Source organism: Protopterus annectens, chromosome 2.part0 (assembly GCF_019279795.1).
Source record: "Protopterus annectens isolate FY-2018-M chromosome 2.part0, PAN1.0, whole genome shotgun sequence".
Taxonomy (NCBI): domain Eukaryota; kingdom Metazoa; phylum Chordata; order Ceratodontiformes; family Protopteridae; genus Protopterus; species Protopterus annectens.
In genome coordinates this window covers 1,123,236,879-1,123,263,918 of record NC_056728.1, presented here as the reverse complement: position 1 = coordinate 1,123,263,918, position 27,040 = coordinate 1,123,236,879, and the positions used below count along the sequence as shown (strand labels likewise).

The following is a 27,040-nucleotide window of genomic DNA, read 5'->3' as shown; positions in this document are numbered from 1 at the left end:
TAGCTGCACCATATTTTGGTCCGAGTACAAACATACACAGGGAAACTCTATATAATAAACCATCTATAGTTAAGACCTCTACTTTTTACACCAGTGATAGAGTAGAACTGAGTAATATAATTTCTAAGAATTGGTCAATATTACAGACAGATGAAGACATAAGAGAGGTCGTAGGTGAAAGACCCTATTTCCTATATCATAATAGGAAGAATCTGAAGAGAATTCTCTGTCACCCTAAGAATAAGGAAGTACATGATGATGATTTACACACTAAGCCATGTGGACGCTGTAATTTCTGTCAGTATATAGACACCAGGGATACTTTTTTCCACCCAGACTTAGGCAGAAATTTTAGAACTTCAGCCAAAGCAGATTGTATGACGTTTAATGTGATTTATTTACTTGTGTGCCAGCAATGTACCTCTTTCTATGTTGGAAAGACAAATAGGATTTTTAGAGATAGAATATGCGAACATGTATACCACATTAAGAAACAACTAGAAAACAATGCATTAGCTAAACATGTTAAACAGAAAGATGTAAGTCACACCTTCCTCTTTCGAGCCCTTGAAGTTATAGTCCCCAGTGTACGTAGAGGAGCATCAGGAACTATATTGAATCCAGAGAGAATGCATGGATTATGGCGTTAAGGGCTGATAGAGGTAAGGGGCTTAACGAGAGAGCATCCATAAAACCTATATTGAAAAAACGTTGTAACATTAAATGACTATAAAATGTGTATGTGTACATAGATGCATATGTATGTTTTTTTATATACTGTATACATATATATTTTAGTTTATATACATATTGTACATATAGGTTGTTATGTCAGTAGTTTTATTAACACAAGCATTTTTATTAACACAAGCACTTTTACCTTGTAGTAGTATGCAGTAGTAAGTCACTAATATGAGATGTTTCTTTAAGGATTTATTTAATTGACCATGAAGTTTGATTGGGTAAAACGTTTTTTGAATTCAGCTATATATATGTATGTTATAATAGTGGTTTTATAAGGATCTGAAGAAGCTATATTAGCAAAAGTGCGCTTATCCTGTTTTATTGGTTTTATTGAGAATAAACGTGAATTTTATTGGGACATTCCTGCTTTGACTCCGTTTTTACCACATTGAACTTGCTAAAACTTAAAAAAACACTTGGCTCTGTTCTTACACCTCCCCTAGCTAGACTGCTTGGACCTTATATACCTTTATTGCCCCTATATGTATACCATAACAATGCAAATTCTCAGTGTAAATTTTCTACTGGCTTCCACCCCTTTACTCTTACTGCCACTTCTTCTGTCTCTACCTGACCTCTGTTAGGGTTTTCTCTGCAGCAGATGTTTAACTCATACTCACTACCTTCTACATCTAACTGAATCTACCTACATTTTAATTTTTCTCCATATCACCTAACAAATATTCACATTACTCGTCTTTCCTCACCTACTCTCTGCTTTCTACTCTTATCACATCTTCTCTCGTTTCTACTCACCTACCCTCTGTTCTCCTGACCATAAATGTAAAATTGTAATTTGACATTGTAAACCTCACTGTGTATGTCAGTTTTTACTGACTGCATGTTTTCTCTAGTATAGCTGCCTTTCAGTTACTGCATATCTGCTTTGTAGCTTTAAGCTTTACATTTTCCTCTAGTTCGCTATTGCATAAAATTGCATATTTTATTACTGGCCCATTTTCAGCAGAGCCCCGGGGAGAAAAGCTCTAGTGCATGCAGTGCAAACACGATCTTTTTAAGTTATACAATATGAACATCAGGCAGAATACAACTAAAATAAATTTCATATTGTCAAAATAGATAACATAGCAACTATACATGAAGTAGTAAGGCTTCTTATACTAATTATATTATATACAGATATAATTAAATAACTCTACAGTAGGATAGATGTCACAATACACAGTACTGAGTTATTTACAAAGGGTGGAATGCAAAAGGTTGATTTAATTATGAGATGAAATGAGTGGTAAAAGAGTTATGAGAGGCAAAGGTAGAAGGAGGGGTGGGTGAAAACAGAGTGATAGTAACAGAGGAGAAGAGAGGAATAGTAGAGGAGGAAGAAACAGAGATGTTACACGTATCCTGGAGATGTACAGCTACACAGCCAGGATGTTGAGAGGTGTTTTCTTACATGTGTTTTGAATGCTTGCTGGTTCTCAAGAAGCCTGAGAGCAAGTGGGAGGGCAGTCTAGAGGCTTGCTACAGACGTTTACCCTTGCCGTTATTTCATTTATTTATATTTTCTGTGCAATATTTAGCATTTCTCTTTTCCTGTTGCTTTCCTGTTGTCATCTTGCTTGCATACTCAAGTCATCATCAGTGACACAACAGGTAGCACACTCCCCTTTGATGCAAGAAGATCCAAAGGTTGTGGGATCATTTCCCACCTCAGTTGATTGGATTCATTAGGGAGATGCTGCACTCCTGAATGTGCTGTCCTTTGAATGAAACAGTAAAGGAAGGTCCCATCTGTCAAAGTCGATGGTAGTTCAGGTGCATGTAAAAGAGTCCATTGCACTTATTGAAAAGAGTAGTGGTCCTTTACTCAGGCAATCAAAGTAATATCATACAAAACTTAAAATCATAATCATGTTTCTGTTTTCTTTCTTTTTTTCGTATTTATACTTGCAAGAAACATAAAATGTCATACTCAAACTTCATTGTGCATTATATTCCTTGTCATTCCCAACCTTTCTTCTTAGGTTGCATTCATTAAATTTTTCATTATATTAAATATCATTGAGTCTAGCCAAGAAAATATGCCAAATATAGGCAAACAAACCTTTGTCCATTATAATTATATTTCAATCATTTTTTGCAATATTAAAATTATCTCCCAATCCTGTCCAGAATTTATCTTTTCTTTCACACTATAAAAAAACTTCAACTGAGTCTTCCTTGTTATTATACATGCAACATAATCTTTTCAGTAACTGATTGTACTTTATGGCTGCCTTTACTGGAAGTTTATTGTCAATCTCCACAAGAAATGTTCACATTTTTTAATATACTCAAATAATTGTTCCTTTTTATAATAACTTCAAACACCAGTGCATATCTATATCACCTGACTGCAAAAGGATTTCCAGGTCAGTTCTCTGCTGTGGAATCTGCCTTACATGCGGAGTCTGCATGTCTTCCCTATATTAACATGGGTTTTCACCAGGTGCTGTGGCTTTCTCGACATTTCAGAGGCATGCAGTAGGTGGATTAGTGACCTCAGATTGGCCATAGGTATTACATCTGTTATATGACTTTTCCATTCTTTTTCTTTATTCATATATTCAGTACCTTCTTCTCCAGTCTTTTTAAAATCTCTTTTATACTTTTGGGATTCTGTGTACTCAAAAATGTGCTCATGTTTTACAGCCAATATTAATCAAAATCCCAACCCTCTTTATCGTTTGTATTACATACTGTTCCTCTTTTTACTGGATTTAATCTAGAATCCCATACCGCATGAAAAAGAACTACCAGCAGATGCTTTTCCAGCCTTCTGGGAATGATAAATATGCTGCCTGTGTTAAGAAAATATTTTTTTTGAAAAGATAAAGCATGCGATTTATATGAAGCAATTAACAATGAAGCAATTAATGCCTTTACATCTTGTGTTAAATCATTCCATTGTTGTTGTATAATCTCTGAATTTAATGCCTAACATCTCAGTATCATGCCTAGTAAATTATATGCCACCTATTTTCTTTATTTCTTCAAAACATTTATGTTTTTCTTTGCTTAAATCTGATTAATCATCCTCAGACAAAAACACAAACCCTTCATGTCATCACTTGCCCATACCTTGTTTTAAACTATTATAACACTATTATCTGTATAACACATCATTATAGGCTATTTCAGTGAGTCCCTGCAAACCAAATTTACCTCACAGTTATTTCTTTGTAGATTTTCTTTACCCACATGTACTACCAAACTAAAAAGTATTACTCTCTTCAAGCACCCATGATGTACCCCTTTTATCTATAATCTGCTTAACCATCCATTTACTAACATCTTTGTAGTTGCACTTTTAAAAATCACTTAAAAATAATAATTTTATGCAAAATATCAGACTGTTTTAAAATATTCTATACCTGATAATGGCAGATTTTCTTATATGCCTTCTTAATGTCACATGAAATCACTTTACCTTCAGTTAGGTTTTGTACAGTCTCAGCTTTTTCCTTTCATCCCATATATTCCATCACCAATTCCATCTTTTATGACATTATTAAACCTTATTTAAAAAAAGACCATGGCAATTTTATAATCCATATTACATTCTGCTATAGGGCTTAACTTCTTAACACCCTTCTATCAAATATGTGTAATAGTACTTTTGTTTATTACTCTTGTTCTTATGCTTTGACTCACCCACTTATGTATCACTTTTGGAAAACACTTCAGTTCTTCCTTGCTCATTTCCCTGTTCGTGACTCAATCCTTCCTCTCTTTATGATGTTTTTCAACCAAAAAATTCTACAGCTTTAATTATTTCTTATTGCTTATTAACTATCATGCCTCTCTCATTCTGTGCCTCCATTTGCATAATTTCATTATACTTTATTTGGCTACTTAAAAAAGGGATTAACCTCTTCCATTCTACCCTTAACTACACGTATTTGCCTTATAACATATCTGTTATGTTTGCTTCATTCAGCATTAATATTCATTTTTGCTGTATGATTGCATTCTCATTATTACCTCCTACAATTTCCTCTAATTTCTGACCTTCTTCCACAAAAAAATATTTTTTTGGTCTTATGCCACAAATATTTTACTTTAAGATAAAGATACATATTCTTGGACTTTTTTTCTGTAATCAATCCCCACTCTAAACAGTTTGTATAAAAATCTCATATTTGTAAATGTTCTGTAAATAATACCTGCCTTTCATCTTATGACATCTATAATTTTTGAGCAATTCACAGTTAATATTTTACATTCCATACCTCCTTTAACAATAGTAATCTGTTTCTTCCGAAAAGCAGCCCATATAGCTACATGATCCAAAAATCCACAAAATAAAGTGTATTAGCTTATTTTAGTCTTTCTGAGAATAGGAAAAAGTCAGTTTCTGTTCTTAAATTAAGTTGATAGGCACTTACTAGGCTATTGATCTGATAGGATATTAAGAAGCCTAGCCTTACATTCCCATGATAGTTTTTAGCACCTATATTTTGTGTACAAATATCCCAGGGGCAGGCAGAACAAGGAAATGTTGGGACATTTATATGCTGCCCCTGTCCACAAGTTCATAGTTAAGTACTAGGCTAACTGGCCTTGTGAGACATTTTAAGCCTTGCTAATTTCCCTCAGAGGTGAGAATCAAATTCTCTACCCTGTGCCTGTGAGGTAAACACGTTAACCATTATGCCAATTCTTATTATGCCACCCCCCCCCAGCACCCATGAGGGACAAGTCTGCTAAACCAGGGGGACAATTTGCTGTTGCCCACCATTCACACAAATTATGTAAGAGAAGTAAGCTTTATGTGGTGTGAAAGACTGTTCCACAGAAGCTCTATTCTCTATCCCTCCAACATGTTTTCTCTTCATTTTGCAGAAGATACTGAGACCATTTTGAGTGGATGCTTATGATACCACTGGACTTGTTAATGTCTAAGTCTGGCAGGATACAGTCTGTTGAGACTCTGTACACGAGGCTGAGGTCACCTTTCAGTAGCCTGTATGATACTTTGAAGAGGGTCAAGACTTTGAGACAGTCCTTGTGGTTGTGACAAGTATCTGGACATACATATATCAAAAGGGAGCATTATACTCAATTATTTGCTTAATGAGTGCTGACTACAATGGAATGATTACAGCCCTGGACCTGGACAACATACTTTTAAGTGTAAGCTGTGTGATGAAAAAGTACTTCCTTACAAACGTGGATATGTGATGATCAAAAGGCAGTTCATTGTCTAGATAGGTTCCCAGACCCCTGACTGTGCATCAGTTTTCAGGGGGTCTGTTGCCAATACAATAGTTATAAGGGAAACCATTTAGTTTTAGTCCATGGTTTTGACACCAGCTATTTGTTTGGGACAGGTCCTGTTGGAGGATACTGTTGTTATCTGTGAGTTTATAACAGCACTAAATTTGCAGTCTTCTGCAAACTTGGTCAGTCACAAATCTTTATTTTTGGCTTTGACCTCCAAGAAATAAATACCAAAAAGGAAAGGCCCAAGGTCGGAACCCTGGGGTACACAGCTAGTAACAGGTCGTTTGAAGGAGGTAGAATCACCCCCCCTTATTTCCTGGGTTCTGTTTATGAGTCAGTAAGCTATACAGTGAGTTACACACAGATTTACATTTAGCTCGGAGAGTTTATGTATTATACATGAGTATGAAATGGTGTCATATCTTTGCAAAGTCTAGATATGAGTGTGTACTGATTTTCCCTTGTCCGTTGCTACAGTAACTTTCTTGAAGAAGTCAAGGATCTATCCCTGATGAATCCAAACTGGCTTGAGTTGAGAATCTGTAGGTTACCTATATCCTCAATTATCAATTTCATAATGATCCTCTCCATAGCTTTACAGATGAGGCTGGTCAGGCTTATGGGTCTGTAAATACCTGGGTCTGTTGAAGCCCCACCTTTGTACAAGGGAGTGACTGTTGCTGTCCTCCATTCATCTGGCATCAAGCCTGTTTCAAGGCTGATGTCAAGTAGCCTCTGTAAGGGGTCTGACATGTCATGTTTTGGGTTGATGAAGTGGCAGTCTGGAATGTTGTCCAGCTCCATAAAAGTAGTATTCTTGGGCTTAGTTAGCACCTTGTGGATTTGTGCTTGGGAGGTGTGAGAAGGGTTGTAGATGCAGGTATGTGGTCTGAGAATATTGGAGGGAGGATGTGAAGTTTGAGCTAAATTTGTCTGCCTGTATATTGGTAATGCCCTGTGAGTCTGAGTATGTGATATCATTTTCTGCACAGTAACGAGCATTATGTTTAAGTAGTTAAAGAAGGCTTTGTGGTTATCATTCATCTGGGTGGCTATTTTACCTGATGTTTGGCTTTGGTTGATATGATCAGCGTCTGGAGTTCCTTGTTTATTTTAGCAAGTGCATTTTTGGCATCTTGAGAGTTAAATCTATTTTTGCATGCAATGAGTTTTTTTTTTCTTTTATTATATAACCTGTTTATGCTATGGTTCCACTCTAGGGGTTCATAGGTTCATAGGTAGGTACTAGGCTATCGGCCCGAGGGCCTACGTAAGCCGAGCCAACAAGGTTCCCTGGCTTACGTCACCCAAAAAAGTTATTTTCCTGTGCTACTGTCGAGCAGAGACACAGAAGTGATCCCTAGGGTGTATTTCCTATTTCCCATCCACTCATCAAGATTTTTCTTGAAGAGTACTAATGAACTTTGCTTGACATAGATGGGTAGCCTGTTCCAGTGTATGGGAAGTGTCTGGGACAGGAATCTATCCCTCCAGCATGTCGAGTTTATTGTGGTGACAAGGTTTAGGTCCCTAGACCATGTAGCATGGAGGGATTGGGATTTCTTTAGGTGTAGCATGTCCAACAGCTCTGGGTTTGACATAGCTTTATATGCTAGGCAGAGATCACCTTGGAGTAGGTGATATGCTACGGAGTAAAGCTGGAGTTGTTTGAGACGGTCAGTGTAGGGCATCTGTTTGAGGCCAGTAATCCTCTTTGTGAGATACTTCTGTGGCCTTTCCAGCTGCTGCAGATGTCTTGTGAGGTATATTCCAAAAGGGGCATTGTACTCTATAATAGGTCTAATGAGTGTCGAGTAGAGGGGAACAATGACCACTTTATTCCTGGATGAGAACCCTTTTATGATGAGGTGTGCCATGTAGAAGGACTTCCTGACTACTGTGGTGATGTGATTAACAAAGGACAGACTACTGTCCACCTGTGTCTCAAGGTCTCTTATCACACATTCAGTGTTAAGCAGACTGTTGTCTGTGTAGTAGTTCATTGGTACAGAGTTTTTACCAAAGGGGATGACAATGCACTTTTTGGCATTGAGCTTGAGGCCATGGCTTTGACACCAGGCATCTGTCTCAGTGAGGCCCTTCTGTAGGATTTCCACATCATTTGGGGACTCGACTATGGTACCTAGTTTGCAGTCATCTGCGAACTTCATTAGCCAGAGGCCTTCTGTGTTAGCCTGTACTTCAGAGAAGTAGATACCAAACAGGAGAGGTCCCAGGACTGAACCCTGAGGTACTCCACTTATCACTGGTTTGAGGTCAGATTTGGAGTGTGTAACTTTTACAGTGTGGGTTCTGTCAGTGAGCCAGTTGGCAACCCATCTTGTGATGTAGGGCTTTATACCTAGTTTAGTGAGTTTAGCTATAATTCCAGAATGGCGGATGGTGTCGAAAGCCTTGGCGAGGTCAAGATAGGCCGTGTGAACCACCTTACCCTCATCTACAGCTTTGGTGACTGCCTCAAAGAAGTTGGTCAGGTTCAGGAGGCATGATCTGCCTTTCACAAACCTGGGTTCAAAAAACATGATCTGCCTTTCACAAACCCATTTATTTTTGAATTGGGTATTGTATTTGTTTCTGTGGGGGACAGATGCATCAATGCAGCAATTTACATGTGCATAGAATTTGGCAGTAAATGATTCCATATAAGCAGTAAGGTCATCAAGATGGGAGAGGCTTTTGAATTTAGCCAATTCATCACTTAGTTTTAGTATATAAGCCTTTGCATAATCTCTGAATACCGCGGTACTGAAAATGACTTAAGGCTTCAGTCTCATGGTGAATAGGACTGATTTGTGGTCTGATCTGACCAGGAAGGAAATTATAGTTGATTGGGAGCAAAACTGCCTCATATTGGAAAGGACCAAAGCCAGGATTTTGTTGGCCATGGTTGGGGTGCAAATTAACTAGTCCAGAAAGTTTTTAAGATGAAGCCAAGAAGTTTTGGGGCATAAGTGTTTGAGAATGTATAAGTCTTCATGTTTATGGAAAGGTAGTTGAAATCTCCTAGGAGAAATGGTGGTTGGCTTAATAAGTAGGGATTCCATACTACTTAGGTAGGAGGTGTGGGTCGAGGGGTCCTATAGTTAGCTATGATAAGATAAGGGTTTTCTGAATAGTAAGTGGAGGAGTTCCAGGTCATTATCTTGTCTAACAAATCTGTTTTTTTTAAGAATATGTGACACTTTCAACTTTAGTGCCTTCCTCTAATGTCGATGGCCTGATTGATTGGTGAGCATTGAAACCCTGCACTGATGGATTTCTTTCACTGGTCTTGAGCCAGGTGTTTGTGATGATGCATGCATCAATGTTTTTCAGCATAAGGAGTGCTTGTAGGGAGTGGAGATTTATGTTGAGGCTCATAGCAATGAGCAGCAATACCTTAATAGTATCAAGATAGTGTTTTAATATGATGGATGCTTTAGAAAACCGACAGTGCCTAAAAAACACACTATGGGAGTAGACAAGGATTTAGTTAATATTCAAAAGCTTTGAAGGGAGAGGTGCTGGCTCTCCTTGGCAAAGCAGGCTGATATATATTGTACTCTCTCTTAGAATGACATCAGAAGCTAAGCCAGTGTTTTTTAAACATTAGTTTGTTTGTATTGTGGCACAATTCTTGGTGACGGTAGTATGCTGCTCAAGGGCAAGTTCATGCCAGCCTCAGACACATCTTCCTAGAACTTTGTCATGTCCAGGGAGGTTTGTCTCAAGTCATTTACACCCACTTTATTTTCTCTCCCTTACTTTCTTTTTCCTGCTGTATATACTTTATCTTCTGGACCCGTGGTAGTGGTGCTGCGGTAGCGTTGTCACCTCACAGCAAGACATTGTCGCGTTCGATTCTCAGCTAGAGCGTCTTCTGTGTGGAGGCATGCAAGAATGGGCGTGCCTTCGTTGAAGGTTGTGCGTCAGGGCTGGTAACTCGGCATGTAAAAATCCACTACCAAACATTAGCGGGCCGGAGTTCCACTGTGGCGACCCCATAAGCCAAAAGACACAACAACAACATACTTTATCTTCTCTCCGTTACTTTCTTACTTTCTTTTTCCTGCTGTAAAGTCTTAATTAAAGTCTATAAAAGTCACCACGTATATGCTATCATTCAATTTTTTTTAATTCCTGAAAATGTTGTCTTCTTTTAGTACCACACATAAATACATAAACACCATTGTACCACAGAAAATCTTTTCGTTTCATTTCTTATACAGTTTGCATTAAGGAAAGGACAGAAAAAGCTTCTCTCTTATTTTTTGTATTTGTCTGTCTTTCAAGCCATGTTCCTTCTTTTCCAACTCATTTACCTATAGTAACATTCCCCATTCTTCTTATTTTATATATATTTTAAGTCTCTTTAGATTATTTAATATTTTCTTCCTTACTACAAGTCATTCTTTTCAAGTTTTCCTTCATCTACAGAAACATCTTCTTTCCTTCCACTCACCCTCTTCAACATGACCAGGTAATACTTCCTCACCAGTTAATCCAACTTGCACAGTTTGTATAGCTTACAATTCTTAGCTGTCTGCACACATTACATTACATTTTTGTACATTCATTAATTTAACGATCATCTGAAACACACACACACACACACACACACACACACACACACACACACACACACACACACACACACACACACACACACACACACACACTAAGCATTGTATGTTGTCCTGAATATCTAATATTCCTTTGATTCCAGTAAGCATAAGACATGGAATATGCTTTACAATATTTTCATTTTCATGCAATGTTACCAATATATCTGATCCCTCAGGCAAACTTTTCCTTTCATCATATAATTTGTTCACAGAGTGCAAAACTGGCAGGTAGATAGAAATGATGTTTAATGTTCTTTTGTTCTAGATCATCAGACTTATTATATGCATTCTCTTTTTATTATTAGAATGCCTTTATTGAAGTTGGTTTTGTGGCTCTGTATCTCTCTGTCTTTCAATGGTTCTGTTACACTCTTGCGAGACAGCAGAAAAAACGTTGAGCAAAGCTTGATGTTTTTCCACTGTCTTGCAAAGCCAGTTTCCAATAAAAAGCTTTCTAATAATGACAGAGGGACAATATTTCACACACACACACACACACACACACACACACACACACACACACACACACACACACACTGGAGCATGACCCTGCATCTACATACACAGACACACACACACACGCACACACACACGCACACACACACGCACACACACACACACACACACACACACACACACACACACACACACACACACACACACTAAAAGGAATAAAAAATATAAACATTTTTTTAAAAAAATAATGCATTTTATTGAGTCACTCTAAAGTAAAAAATAACAAAGAAGAATGCAAACTTTGCAAACGATACACAGACAAGCTGATTTCAGAAAAGCATTCGAGGTTGGTTTTGCTCATTGTGATAATGGCATACCAGAAGAAGTAGCAGTAATCAACAAAAGCAACCTCAAATGCTTTTCTGAAATCAGCTTGTCTGTGTATTTTTGCAAAGTTTTCACCCTTCTTCGTTACTTTTTTTTTACTTTTAGGAACGATTCAATAAAAAGCATACTTTTTGAAAAAATGTTTTTTTCATTTATATTTTCATATAATATTGAAGAAACTGCTTGAAATATATAATCATTCTAAGGGTAATCCTGTTTCTTTGAGTCTATTGCATACTCAAATGTTTCCATTAATTCAAATGTCTTAAAAAGCCACATTACAAAATTGCTCCTTTCCAAAATAAATGGAGAAAATTTGCAATATAGTAAATCCTAATTGCTGAATTATTTTATCGTGAATAACATATCTCTTAATTGCAAATTCTTTTTCTGAAGAAATCTTTACTGTGGGCATTCTTCTGTGCTTAGTATTCTGTTCCATTCAGTCTCTGTATACTTCCTGTGACTGTGTGTGCTGGTGTTTGTGTTTCACCTTTCCTTGCACGGTGCTTTCTCAACTTCTCTTTCCTACTCCTTCACTTTTGTGGCCGTATTCCATAGCTTGTGAACATGGAATGGCAACACTAGCCTCAACTTCTTTACTCATCAGTCAACACAAAACAGCCTTCCATAATTTCTTCATATCTTCTTCTACAAGCACTGTAACTACAGGCTTCTCTCTCTGTTCCTCGGTGACTGCTTTAACAAAAGGCAAGTTCGCTAACTCTTTCTCATTCATATCACACAGATTATTCTTTGTTTTTCTGTGACTAGCAGCACTCCTCATGTTCCTCCTCCTCCATCACAGCCTTTCCTATTGCCCCCACTGCCTTGTAAACAGAAAAATAGTAGGAAAAATCCTTGGTGCTGTGCCAAAATTTCCCTCATTCAGTATAAATACTACCTCAAGTCTACCTTGAAAACAGGCTACTGACCTACTGGAACTATCCTGATCAACAATGGATAATCAAACAAGCAAATTATATGCCAGAGCTGTCACTAGTATGATAAATTACTCCCTCGTTTCATATTGCCATGTGTCTTCTGTTTGTAATTCGTCGCCTGGACTGCTTCCCTAGCTTCATCTATATCTGTCATCTGTTGCTGCTCTATTGAAGTAGTCTCCCCCCACATCTCACTTTAAAGTTATCCTAATGTATCTTAGCATCCTGTCTCACCAACGCTGCCACATGGGGTAAGATGAACCGTGCCTCTGATAAATAGCTATTCATCATCCAAAGCCCCCACAACACCCACATGTTGCTTTTATCCTAGGCTGTGTCCGAAAATAGGATACTGTGGTTTCAGGTCAGCTGCAAGATTACTAAATAAAATAGAGTTGATTACTTAAGTTATCAAAATCAGGGCTGATGTCTAATTTAATATTTATAATTATGAGTTCATTATTTTCTCCTGTCCTTAATTTGTTTATTCTTACATTCATTTACTGATATCCACATTATCATATTCAGGATCAGGAGTAAGAACCTATCCCATCACTCAACAGGTGTAAGGCATAGTACTAATCCTGCATAGGCTTCAGCCCATTGCAGGGCAGATACACACACACGTACATACTTGCACATGTGCCCATGAAATCCCATGCAGACACAGGGAGGTCATGTAGACTATATACAGAATGCATAACAACCAGGATCCAGACCAAGTAACAGACAATGTGAAGCAACAAAAACAACTGCTGTATCACTGTGTTAAGTTCACCTGCAATTAATTCTGCCTGATTCCTTCTACAACAAATAAGATACTGTATAGAAATAAAATGACAAGTACTCTCTTCTGAGTTCATTGAAAGTATTCCACCAGTAACAATTAATGGCAATAAGTAAAGGGAAACTTGCTTCAACATATTGACTGTCAGTAGTGCATAATATTGCTAGGGAAATTAGACTCCCAGTGTCAAGGTACTGGAACTATATGGAAAATGAAGGCTATCCCATCCGACCATTTCATATAACGACATTATATTGCAGCTGTCACATGCAGCAGATTCTTCCATTGTATGTGTTCAGCTGGAACTTCCTGCACAAAGCCTTCTTATCCTCCTACATAGAGCCTTTATAATTCTCTACAAGTTAATCAGAATGTATCAGTTGGATTCTAATGCCTGGGGATGGAGATGTTTGGAGACATTTAGGTCAGAATGGGAACATATATTTTACACTTGCACTCATTCTGATAAAATATCCAATTTTTTCAGCAGCTGTGGTCAGCAGGCATAACAATATATGTTAAGTTGTCAATCTCGCCTTCATTCTTGCTGGATGGGTTCGGAGCCGATCCTCGGCTCCGACTCGGCCAATACTAAAGCTCGAGAGCTAATTCCACCGACTCGAGGCTCCCCTATATACCACAATGCTAGGCGGTAACTACCCAGATCTCGTTTGCCGCTATAGCTGACGAGGTGCTTTTTCTACCGGCTCAGGCAGATTAGTGGATTTTTTACCTTTGAGGTAGTACTAATTCCCCCCTTTCTTTTAGTCAGAAATATTGTTATTGTTAGTTTTAATATTTAGTTCTATCGACCCTAATTTTCGATTCCCATCCCCTCTTATTGTTGTTCTAGGCCTTTGGCCCTTCCCTCACCCCAGTCCCTTTTTAAGTTAGTGTTGTAGGGGCTTGTGTGTATGTGTTTTTGCTACATAACTTTAATTTTGTTAGTATAGAGTGTCTGTTTTGTGTGTTTGAGACAGCCTCTCTTACCTTAATGTCTAAGGATAAGGTCTCAGGCTTCAAGAAGTGTGACTCGTGCTGTCAGAAGATGTCTCTGACAGACGGTCACACTTCTTGTGTGTATTGCCTGGGACCTGTGCACCTGCAGGACTCATGTGCTGTCTGCCATGGGTTCAGCCCTCGAGTCCTGCAGGAACGCAAAAACAAGCTCATCTTGCGGGGCTTGTTAAAGCCTGAAGGCCCCCCGACTCAGTCTGGGTCGGGGAAGCCTTCAAAAACTTCAAAGCAGTCGACTCCTGCTCTTGAGTCGACTGTTGAGAAGTCGAAGCAGGCTTCGTCATCGGCTCCGGCCAGAGCCAATGTTCTTAGGCCTCATACCGTTACCTCGGCTCCGGCTGGAGCCGAGGCTGATAAGTCTTCATCGGCTCCGATACCATTATCGGGCCACTTTCAGAGGTCCAGATCCCCCTCCATCGGATCTGTTCTTAAGCCTCATACCGTTACCTCGGCTCCGGCTGGAGCCGAGGCTGATAAGTCCCCATCGGCTCCGATACCATTATCGGAGCCATTTTACAGAAAGAGGTCCAGGTCCCCCTCCATCGGATCTGTGCACTCGGCACCAGGATCCCCTCTCCTTTTGGAGCGGAGTCACAAAACCCATTCCTCTCGGTCTTCCAGGTTGTCAGACCATGATTTGCAGAGGGTGGTGAGTAGACTTCTTAAGTCTGAGGCACTGGCCCAAATGCTCCATAGCCCGACTCATCAGTCAGTGGCTATTCCCGTTCCAGATTACATTCCTCCTCCGACTCCTTCGAGTTCGGAGCCAAGGCTTGTTGGAGCCATGACTGTCAGTGCGTCAGATCCGATACCTTCCATTTCGGCTCCGTCGTCTGCTCCGATCTCCTCTTTGGAGGGATCTCGGCGCCGGGCTTCCCTCGTCGGCTCCGAGGGGGCGAGTGGCATCGGACCCTTGTCCGACCCCGCTCTCCCTCTCGGGCCCGGCGCTAGTGAGTTCGGCACCGACATCGCTTCGAGCCATCTCTGTCGGTGCCGGGAGGGTCCTTGTCTCGCCGAGCGGGGCCTCGGGCCTTGCCTGGCGGAGATGCCTTTGAGGTCATGCGGGCGTGCTAGAACCAGGTTCTGCCCCACAGTCAGCTCCCTCAGCCCCTCCATCTACAGTGCCTCGCGGTGATTTCTACTCACCCCTTGTCTTACACGCAGAGAACCAACTCCTCAAGATTCCCCATTGGGAATTTCCTCCTCTTCCGAGGTCTCTCCTGACCCTGCAGGAGATCCCCCTAGGAAGGGGCAGTGCAAGAGGAAGCACATTGACTCCCCTGAGTATATCACCTCTGACACTGACTTAGAGGAATCAGAAGGGTCCCCTCGTTCCCCCTCTGAGGATGTCTCCTTTGCGGACATCCTTGAAATCCTCAAACAGAGGGGGAATTGGCCAGCCCTTAACCCTTCGGAGGATGAGTCAGTGTATCTTGAGGCATTTGGTTCTCGCCCTTCTACCTCCTGGGTGTCCCCTCCCTTTGACCCTCTTATGGAAGTGGTGGCAAGAAAGGCTTGGACGGCTCCTGACTCAGTGGAACCCACCCCGAGGAGACCATCCAAATTTATCACTGCCCCCAAAGACAAACAGTTTTTATCCAAAGGTGTCCCTGTTGATGCCATGGTGGTGGCTGCGGCCACAAAGAAGGAATTAGCTGATCCTTCGGTTCCTGTCCATCCTCCTAATAAAGAATCTAGGACCATGGACAGGTACGGCAAGCAGATGTTCTCATCAGCGACCTTTTCAATGCGGTCGCTGAACTACTTATGCCACTTCACCCGTCTCCAAAGAGATTTACTCAAGGATATGGGTGAACTGATGAAGGATCCTACAGCTGAGGGGTTCAAAGACACAATGAACTCCCAGTTGGCAACCCTAAATTCAATTGTTAACTCCTCCATGCGGCTGGTCTCGTACGCAGCAGATGGAGCGAGTAGAGCTGCAGGCACAGGGGTTGCCTTACGAAGGCACGCCTGGATGCGGCTATGCAACTTTGCAGACCCTTTCAAGGCGTCCTTCACCAATTCCCCCTTTGATGGATCATCATTGTTTGGTCCACAGGTGAAGGATACATTGACCAGGTGCGAGGTGGAAGGTAAGACTCTCTCTGCCATAGGAGTCCGTTTTTCTACCCCTTCTAGACCCTATCCCAAAGGTCAAAGGGGAGGAAAGATGTGGTTCCGAAAACAATCCCAGGGAGTCTCATCTGACGCACAAAGCCGATTCCCCTCTAGAGGCAGAGGGGGGAATAATAATAGACACCGCCCCAGAGGCAGAGGAGGTCCGCAAAACCAGGGTAGCAGAGATGTTCTCTGACAAACCCTTTCAGCACCCCTGAGGGGCTGCCCGGCTGTCCGCCTTCGGAGGCAGTCGGGGGAAGATTATCACTGTACCCAAAAGCCTGGCTTTCCTAACTCAAGACAAATGGGTACAGTCGATCATATCCGAGGGTTACAAAATTCCCTTTATTCATATTCCAACCCAACCAAAAAGATCCCTTCCAGACGTTCCACCGGTCTAAGGGAAAAAGCAGCATTAGAAGTTTCAAAGCTGCTATCAAAAAGAGTCATCCAATCAGTCCCAGCAGACCAGCAAGGATCTGGAATCTACTCCAAATTCTTTTTGGTACCGAAAAAAACAGGGGACTGGAGACCCATACTGGATCTCAGCCACTTAAACACGTTTGTCAAGAAAACAAAATTCCGGATGGTCACGCTACAGTCCATTCTACCCTTCTTGGGTCAGGACAATTGGATGTGCTCGATAGATCTTCAGGATGCGTACTACCACATCAAAATGAACCGACGCTCCAGGAGATATCTCCGCTTCAGGCTGGGAGCCAGTCACTACCAATTCAGGGCCCTGCCCTTTGGTCTCACTACAGCCTCCCGGGTGTTCACCAAATGCATGGCAGTGGTCACGGCTCACTGGAGGCGCCAGGGATTCCAGGTGTTTCCATATCTGGACGATTGGCTCTTTTTTTTTTTTTTTTTTTTTTTTTTTTTTTTTTTTTTTTTTTTTTTTTTTTTTTTTTTTTTTTTTTTTTTTTTTTTTTTTTTTTTTTTTTTTTTTTTTTTTTTTTTTTTTTTTTTTTTTTTTTTTTTTTTTTTTTTTTTTTTTTTTTTTTTTTTTTTTTTTTTTTTTTTTTTTTTTTTTTTTTTTTTTTTTTTTTTTTTTTTTTTTTTTTTTTTTTTTTTTTTTTTTTTTTTTTTTTTTTTTTTTTTTTTTTTTTTTTTTTTTTTTTTTTTTTTTTTTTTTTTTTTTTTTTTTTTTTTTTTTTTTTTTTTTTTTTTTTTTTTTTTTTTTTTTTTTTTTTTTTTTTTTTTTTTTTTTTTTTTTTTTTTTTTGGGGGGGGGGGGGGGGGGGGGGGGGGGGGGGGGGGGGGGGGGGGGGGGGGGGGGGGGGGGGGGGGGGGGGGGGGGGGGGGGGGGGGGGGGGGGGGGGGGGGGGGGGGGGGGGGGGGGGGGGGGGGGGGGGGGGGGGGGGGGGGGGGGGGGGGGGGGGGGGGGGGGGGGGAGGGGGGGGGGGGGGGGGGGGGGGGGGGGGGGGGGGGGGGGGGGGGGGGGGGGGGGGGGGGGGGGGGGGGGGACTAAGCACCAGGAAACTATCAGTTTCGTCATAGTGCAGAAGTAGATTGCCTCCCGGGGCTCACTTACACACAGATCATCTTTACAGCCTTTGGTGACTGGGCCTCAAGAAGTTGCCTCATCTACAGCTTTGGTGACTGCCTCAAAGAAGTTGATCAGGTTCAGGAGGCATGATCTGCCTTTCACAAACCTGGGTTCAAAAAACATGATCTGCCTTTCACAAACCCATTTATTTTTGAATTGGGTATTGTATTTGTTTCTGTGGGGGACAGATGCATCAATGCAGCAATTTACATGTGCATAGAATTTGGCAGTAAATGATTCCATATAAGCAGTAAGGTCATCAAGATGGGAGAGGCTTTTGAATTTAGCCAGTTCATCACTTAGTTTTAGTATATAAGCCTTTGCATAATCTCTGAATACCACGGTATTGAAAATGACTTAAGGCTTCAGTCTCATGTTGAATAGGACTGATTTGTGGTCTGATCTGACCAGGAAGGAAATTATAGTTGATTGGGAGCAAAACTGCCTCATATTGGAAAGGACCAAAGCCAGGATTTTGTTGGCCATGGTTGGGGTGCAAATTAACTAGTCCAGAAAGTTTGTAAGATGAAGCCAAGAAGTTTTGGGGCATAAGTGTTTGAGAATGTATAAGTCTTCATGTTTATGGAAAGGTAGTTAAAATCTCCTAGGAGAAATGGTGGTTGGCTTAATAAGTAGGGATTCCATACTACTTAGGTAGGAGGTGTGGGTCGAGGGGTCCTATAGTTAGCTATGATAAGATAAGGGTTTTCTGAATAGTAAGTGGAGGAGTTCCTGGTCATTATCTTGTCTAACAAATCTGTTTTTTTTAAGAATATGTGACACTTCCAACTTTAGTGCCTTCCTCTAATGTCGATGGCCTGATTGATTGGTGAGCATTGAAACCCTGCACTGATGGATTTCTTTCACTGGTCTTGAGCCAGGTGTTTGTGATGATGCATGCATCAATGTTTTTCAGCATAAGGAGTGTTTGTAGGGAGTGGAGATTTATGTTGAGGCTCATGGCAATGAGCAGCCTTCCATAATTTCTTCATATCTTCTTCTACAAGCACTGTAACTACAGGCTTCTCTCTCCGTTCCTCGGTGACTGCTTTAACAAAAGGCAAGTTCGCTAACTCTTTCTCATTCATATCACACAGATTATTCTTTGTTTTTCTGTGACTAGCAGCACTCCTCATGTTCCTCCTTCTCCATCACAGCCTTTCCTATTGCACCCCACTGCCTTGTAAACAGAAAAATAGTAGGAAAAATCCTTGGTGCTATGCCAAAATTTCCCCCATTCAGTATAAATACTACCTCAAGTCTACCTTGAAAACAGGCTACTGACCTACTGGAACTATCCTGATCAACAATGGATAATCAAACAAGCAAATTATATGCCAGAGCTGTCACTAGTATGATAAATTACTCACTCGTTTCATATTGCCATGTGTCTTCTGTTTGTAATTCGTCACCTGGACTGCTTCCCTAGCTTCATCTATATCTGTCATCTGTTGCTGCTCTGTTGAAGTAGTCTCCCCCCACATCTCACTTTAAAGTTATCCTAATGTATCTTAGCATCCTGTCTCACCAACACTGCCACATGGGGTAAGATGAACCGTGCCTCTGATAAATAGCTATTCATCATCCAAAGCCCCCACAACACCCACATGTTGCTTTTATCCTAGGCTGTGTCCGAAAATAGGATACTGTGGTTTCAGGTCAGCTGCAAGATTACTAAATAAAATAGAGTTGATTACTTAAGTTAGCAAAATCAGAGCTGATGTCTAAATTAATATTTATAATTATGAGTTCATTATTTTCTCCTGTCCTTAATTTGTTTATTCTTACATTCATTTACTGATATCCACATTATCATATTCAGGATCAGGAGTAAGAACCTATCCCATCACTCAACAGGTGTAAGGCATAGTACTAATCCTGCATAGGCTTCGGCCCATTGCAGGGCAGACACACACACACGTACATACTTGCACATGTGCCCATGAAATCCCATGCAGACACAGGGAGGTCATGTAGACTATATACAGAATGCATAACAACCAGGATCCAGACCAAGTAACAGACAATGTGAAGCAACAAAAACAACTGCTGTATCACTGTGTTAAGTTCACCTGCAATTAATTCTGCCTGATTCCTTCTACAACAAATAAGATACTGTATAGAAATAAAATGACAAGTACTCTCTTCTGAGTTCATTGAAAGTATTCCACCAGTAACAATTAATGGCAATAAGTAAAGGGAAACTTGCTTCAACATATTGACTGTCAGTAGTGCATAATATTGCTAGGGAAATTAGACTCCCAGTGTCAAGGTACTGGAACTATATGGAAAATGAAGGCTATCCCATCCGACCATTTCATATAACGACATTATATTGCAGCTGTCACATGCAGCAGATTCTTCCATTGTATGTGTTCAGCTGGAACGTCCTGCACAAAGCCTTCTTATCCTCCTACACAGAGCCTTTATAATTATCTACAAGTTAATCAGAATGTATCAGTTGGATTCTAATGCCCGGGGATGGAGATGTTTGGAGACATTTAGGTCAGAATGGGAACATATATTTTACACTTGCGCTCATTCTGATAAAATATCCAATTTTTTCAGCAGCTGTGGTCAGCAGGCATAACAATATTTATATCTGTTCCTTTTTAATGCCTTTTTTCTACTTATATTGTCAAATCTCAAATGAAATATTAATGTATGAGCCTTAATACAGCTCTTTCACTTTTGAGGAATTATACAGCATGCAAAGTACTTGATATACAAATAAAAAATACTAAACAAAGATCTAAACAATAACTAAAGTATAAACTGTGTCTAAAACTGAGACTATTATCTAATAAAATGTTGACACATTTAAAGGAAAATGTCATTTGACATTGTGATTAAAGTCTTAAAGAATGTTTCACCTGATAAGTCTCATAACTGTCTAAGCACCAATCCCTCATGGTAAAATGACAAATGTACATATTAGTTTAATAGTGTAGTGTTAATGTGAAACAATTTTATTGGTAAGTTCATTGAGGCATACATATTTAGAGTTTAATGACATTTTATTAATACAGTTTAGATAAAGTTAGAAGATGTGGTATTAAATGTTTACTGAACAGAATTTCATCTTTCCTTATCCATGTGACCATGGACAGGCTGTGATTGCAGAGGACAAAAGTTTTTTTTCTGTACCTATCTTTTTCAGTGTGTTTTGAATGCCTCTTAAGTATAGTTTTCCTGATGTATAGTATGTCCTGAGTGACAGCAAAAGGAAAGTCCTTAATTTTGATCTAATTACAATAGTAATTAACACACTAAAGCAATTATTTTATTAAAATCCTGTAAAACCATTATTGCATCTTGGCATGAAGCCTTCCAGGGATTAATGTCCATACCAACAGTTATCAAATTTAAAAGAAAAATGTAATCAAATCACATCATGAAATCATTAAGTAACCTACTAATCCAATAATAATAAAAAAACAGTAAAAGCTAGAAAAAGACACGCAAAGTAAATCTAACTGCAGTCATTACTGAGTCGCTTAGTGTGTCAGACATCAAAATATACTCACTTTCCTTGAGCAATGAAACATCTGTGATACCTACACTACCTCTGATGTTTATAGTGACTTGTTCTAGGATAGCTGCTGTCAGATCACGAAGAGAATTAATTCCATAATTCTAAAGTTAGGTAAATGCTGTGAATGTATAAATCTTTTTTTCATCTTATTGTTTTTCTGATTATTCTTTTTTTACCTTATGGGTTACCATCCAGGGAGCAATTTCATATTATATTACACAGACAGCTGACTCTGTGTAGTAAGGATGGCCACAGTGTACTGCTTTTGGGAAGGCCCAGAGTCGCAGTTTATCTGCAGGAGAGCTGCATGTGTCCAGTGGGCTCTAGGTTGCTGATCTTTGACATCCTGTGGTGGCACCTAGCCTGGTGATGCACCCTACTATTTTTTATCTCAGCTGCAGTACAGTCTCCTGTTAACACTCTGGTACCTGGGACAATAAGTGAACCCAACATATCAGTGATGCAAGTGGAAGGTTTACTACATAATTAACTCTCACACCACTTAGCTGTCTTAAGATTTTAAGATCATAAGTTTGATATCCAAGTATAACACTTTGTCTTTATTACTGATCTAAAGATTAAACAAGCTTAAAGATATTATTTTAATGGATACAAGGAAAAATGGGCAATCTATTGGAATTAGAATCCTTTATTTGAGCTGAAAAGCTGCATAACCAATTGCTGTGTTAGAATTAATACAGAGTTATTTGATTTATTTCATTGTAAGCACAGATAATATGTGTTGTAACTTTGCTGTGATATAGTATAAATAGATGGCAATAAAGATGCTGGAAAAGAAGTTCGTATGGAATTTTTGTCACTGTAAGGACATGCCACATCACCAAGCATGGGTCTTTCTTAAAGCTTTAATCTTCAAATGCACTGCTATTTTGTAAACCACTCTGGGTTGTAGCAGCCGAGGACAGACTTCACAGGCCATTTAGGTTGCAGAACTCTAAATAGATGCTGTGAAGAAATGTGTGCATGTTTATATGTTGTTAAATTTTTCTTCCAGGATTTTGAAGCAGTAGTTAGACATTTCATATTTATACATTTTGATAGATAAATACTCTGTAGTAATAAGCATGTGTTCTGCTTCTGTTTTACAGGTCTGAAGCAAATGATCTTGCTTTGCGAATAGCTCGACAATACCGTGGTCATACCGATATCATTACCCTTGACCAGTAAGTACTAGCACTCACTATGCATACACTAGGAGATTGTCTTTCCATGGCATTGTCAAAGTTAAGAAGTGGTATACAGAGATTATTTTATTGTGTTTTGTATTACGTTAGTGTGACCAAGCTGTATCCTGTAGTAAAGGTACAAGGTTTGATTCTTTCTACCTCAAGCTGCCTATTGTGCGATTCTGGCAAGTCATTTAACTACATAGTGCTCCCAGGTCACCCCTGAAAAGGGAAACTTGTGTCCAACAGGCTTACCCTGTTAGCAAATGTATAAAAAAAGACATCAAATAGATCCATTTTATATACTAAAATTTGATATAGTGCTATCAACATAAATCTGAAAAAATATTTGTGTTTCTGCATAGCACTGTTTATTTCTTCAAGTGAACAGAAATTGTTTTGCAGCCAGTTCAAACAGTGTTAGTGTAGTAAACCAATTGTTCGTATATAATTGCACACTATACAGTGTTTCTAAAATTTGCAATGTACAGCTAAAATTAAAAGCATAATGTACTTTTAAGAAGAGCAAATGTCCCTAAATTTGTTTTTTGTCATGTATGTAATTTGGTTTGAAGAGTATTTTCTTAGAAAGCTACTTTTAACAGTTTCTTTTATTGTCCTTATTCAGTGTCCATCTTTTCAACAGTTAATAGTGCAAATTTAAGAGACTGTTAGGGGGTATAAGTCCGAATCCAAGACAGATATGTTTCACTGTCAAGCCAGTGAAGTCTATCTACTAAGTGCTGCAGTAACATTTGATGTATATTATTTCATGTACTGAGGTCTCAGAAATGATGAGAAAACTATGCACACTAACAATTACACATTTAAAACTTAGAAAGTGTTTTGGGTCCCACTTCTGCCAAAAAATTGAACGTCAGTTCCTACGCTTTCTTACTCATTCAGAATCATGGAGGAAGGGGTGCAGCATGTAGCAGCTGGGAGATAATGTTGTTTTCCCTTTTTGAAAAGAATCAGTGTAGAGGGAGAACAGCTCTGTTGTCAGGCTGTTGAGTGTGTATAGACGTTCTTCACACATACTACTCTACTGAAGTATGTCTGTCCACTGAGTGTCTGTCCATCCCTGGTAGTACTGTTGGGGCCACTGAGTGTCTGTCCATCCCTGGTAGTGCTATTGTAGCATGTGTGCTTAGGATGCTCCTCATCCCTCTCTACAGCAACAAAATCCCACACACTGTCTCAAAGGAAGGAGAGCAAGCATCAGATACTTAGTCCAACCAACCCTCAAATGACTTTATCTCGGATCACATGTCTGCTGATGTGCTTGTTTTCTCGAGGTGAAACAGTCATCTGTGGCTTTATGTGAGCTGTTATGCAGAAAATTCAATGTATTTTGCACTGGACGTCTTTCAAAATATTAACATTTCTTTCTTAAATGCATTGAGTTGTTAATAGAAGATTGAAAGTGTACATCTGTCTCAAATTACTTTTATGTTGGGGCAAGCCCCTCTACCCACAACTGGTTGCTGTGCCTTACACCCCCTGTTATTTAATGCAGTCATAGCAGAAATTATAATTACTGAGGAAACACACTTGATTTTTGCTCAGAAGTCACCTGTTTGCCTTTCTCATTTCTTACTTAAATTTGAGGAAAAGCACCACTTTCTAAAGACAGTGCTTAGAAAATATGGTTTACCAATATGTATTTAGGCAGTTTGATGACTCCCATCCTTGGAAAGTAGCAGTTAAATGACATTGCTTCAGTAAATGTTAACTGAAATGCAAAAAAAAAAAAAAAAAAAGAAAGAAAGAAAGGAAGCCATCATGATTCAAGTTACTACATGCTAGTATGTATTTCTTAAGCATGATTCAAGTTATTATATGCTATTATTTAATTGTTTTATGAAATACAAGTAATTCTGCACTAGCCACATTGACTTTAGCTCTTTCAAACAACACACTGAAGCTAACCCTGCACTTTTTGTTTGAATGCAGTGCTTACCATGGCCATTTGACATCACTGATTGATATCAGTCCCTACAAATTCCATCAGCTAGGAGAAAACTCCCAGAAAGACTTTGTTCACGTGGTGAGTATGTTGTGACCTTATGCAGTTTTGAATAAACAACAAAACAAGACAGCACTCCTTCTTCCTGGAGATTATCTTATTTAGTGTTCACATACCGGTTTCGGCTACATAAGCCTTCATCAGTGTCCATATTCACTGTGTACTGAGCTAACATGATCAAATCAATGTACAGTGCTTTGGAAATAACTATATTGTCTTATATGAGTAATTTGCTGATTGTCTTTCCTTTTTACTGCATATCTTATTTTACATTTGAGCATCTTTCTAAAAATATGAAAACATTCCAAAGTTAGCTTACACTTCTGTGTCCACTTCACTGCTTTTTTAGATTGTCTCTCAGCACGCTTGTTCTTTGTTTTACTCATCAAACCACGCACTTACTGAGTCATTGACTATTATTGTTATGTCTGCTTGTTTACTTCCTAACCAGCTTATAGTGGAAAAGGGTTAGTCTTGGCACAGTGTACTTGCATAAGAAAAGCAAGTAAATACATTCTCAGTGGTGCTTTTTCACTGACTTGGAAGAATTGTCATGTTTAATCCATATCAAAACAGAGAATAGTCTTGTATGTTAAAGAACATTTTCTAAATTTGTTGCTATGATCTATAGAGAATAGCAGTAGGGCAGCAGTGCAGTGACATATAAGTATCCAGCAAACTTTGCTCACACTTTGTCTTGTTAAAACCATTCTTGCAGAGTTCATGAAGGTGAGTGAGGAAAGATTAAACATTACAGGAAGGTAAGGATGATTTTTAGTGAAGTGTGTAGAAGGCAGGGTGAAGGGGTAGACTGACTGGGGGAAATGGGATTGGCAAAGGAAGAGAGAGGAATGGTCAGCATTACACTTGTAGAAGGTGCGTGTATCAGAAAATTATGTGGACCAGACAAGGCATTGTTGAGCAATATCAAAGGAAAGAGAAGTGCTTGCAAGAAAGATGGAAGAAAAAGGATTTGGTCAAGTTCATGTCAGAAGCTAGGTATAGACGAACATGTTGTTAGGTGTCAGGGGACATCACAGCTGAATTACTTGCTTACAAGTTGAAACAGAGAAGATACAAGTGTTGAGTCCAATACTTATGAGATGAGTTGAGGAGTAGATGTGAACATTCAAGGGAGTTTAGGCAAGTTTTTGCCAGCTTCTATGAGAAATTGCTTTGTGAAAGGGGGAATGCTATTTGACAATGGGGAAGAAAATCTTAGGATAGTCTTTGGGAATATGTGGTTTTGGAAAGGAAGATAGGGAAGTATTAAATAAAGAAGTGATGAGAAATGGAGTTTGAAACTTTTGAAACAAGCTTTGATAGAAGCAGGCGAAGGAGAAGTGTTTATTGGTGAGGTTATGGCTCTGTGCTTTAACTACTTCTTAAGAGTTATGGTAACTGATAGCAGTAATCCAGAAAACCCACATTCCCTCTCTCTGGAAAAAGTCATGCATTATCCCACTGCACAAAGTAGGAAACAACTTAGACTTATAGCAATAATCCCTCCCAAAAAATATTTGAAAATGTATTCAAAAACAATTGCTAAACTATTTCCTGCAGGACATAAGTGCCGGAAGCTGTTAAAGACTGCCCCCCAGGGGGCGGAGGGTGACAGGGGCACTTAGTGAACTAAAAAGGGTAATTTTTTTATAACTATTTGCTACCACAACATAGGTTCACTTGGAGGACATTTTAAGCTTAGCCAATTCCCTTTTGGTGCTTGAATTAACGATTTCTGATTGGTCTTAGCTATCCCCATGGCTGATAATTGTATATTAGCCCTAGTGAGAACAACTGTGATCATACCATAGGTAATTTGAGGGGGCCATGTAAGGGATGCAGCATTTAGGAACTGCCTCCCTCCATTAGTGGCATGAGGGGAAATCCTGGAGTACATTTTCTATCACCCATCCTTAGATTCAAGTTGCATTTGAATATGGATGGATGAGCTTTGCTTTATTTTTATGGATAGTCTGTTCCAGAACAGTGGCAGCCTCTGTGATATATATATTCATCTCTCCACAACATTCAGTTTAGATACCTGGACTGAGTATTTCTGATGCCATTTGACTTGCTGATGTTCAGTAGGTCCATCTGTATTATGTCGGAGGATGCTTTGTATGCCAGACATGTCACCTCTAAGCACTCTGTAGGATACTGAGTATAGTAATAAATCTTTGAGGTGGTCCATGCAACTTCACTTTATTTGATTAAATCACTTGCCAAAATTGCTTATGCAAATCAAACTCCTTTTTAAAACATCACTGGAGAGGAAGCATTCTTTGATACTTGATTTTGTTATTTTTATTTATTTTAGTTTGATAATTCAATTGCCAAGGGACCGAATGACATCAGGGGCTGAAACACTCTCAGAGCCCTTCCCTGCTCTCAAGCTGATCCCTTTAGTTTTCTATTTCTGTTCATCCTG

The 27,040-nt window shown here is 39.4% G+C and overlaps 1 protein-coding gene across 1 annotated transcript in view; it reads left to right on the top strand.

Annotated features, from left to right (window-relative positions):
• ETNPPL (ethanolamine-phosphate phospho-lyase) overlaps positions 1 to 27,040 on the top strand; it is a 276,355-nt gene that overhangs the window by 103,033 nt on the left and 146,282 nt on the right. Inside the window, exons 4-5 of the mRNA XM_044061317.1 lie at positions 22,503 to 22,577; positions 24,537 to 24,630. Of these exons, the coding sequence (XP_043917252.1) occupies positions 22,503 to 22,577; positions 24,537 to 24,630 (169 nt within the window). The remainder of the gene's footprint in view (positions 1 to 22,502; positions 22,578 to 24,536; positions 24,631 to 27,040) is intronic.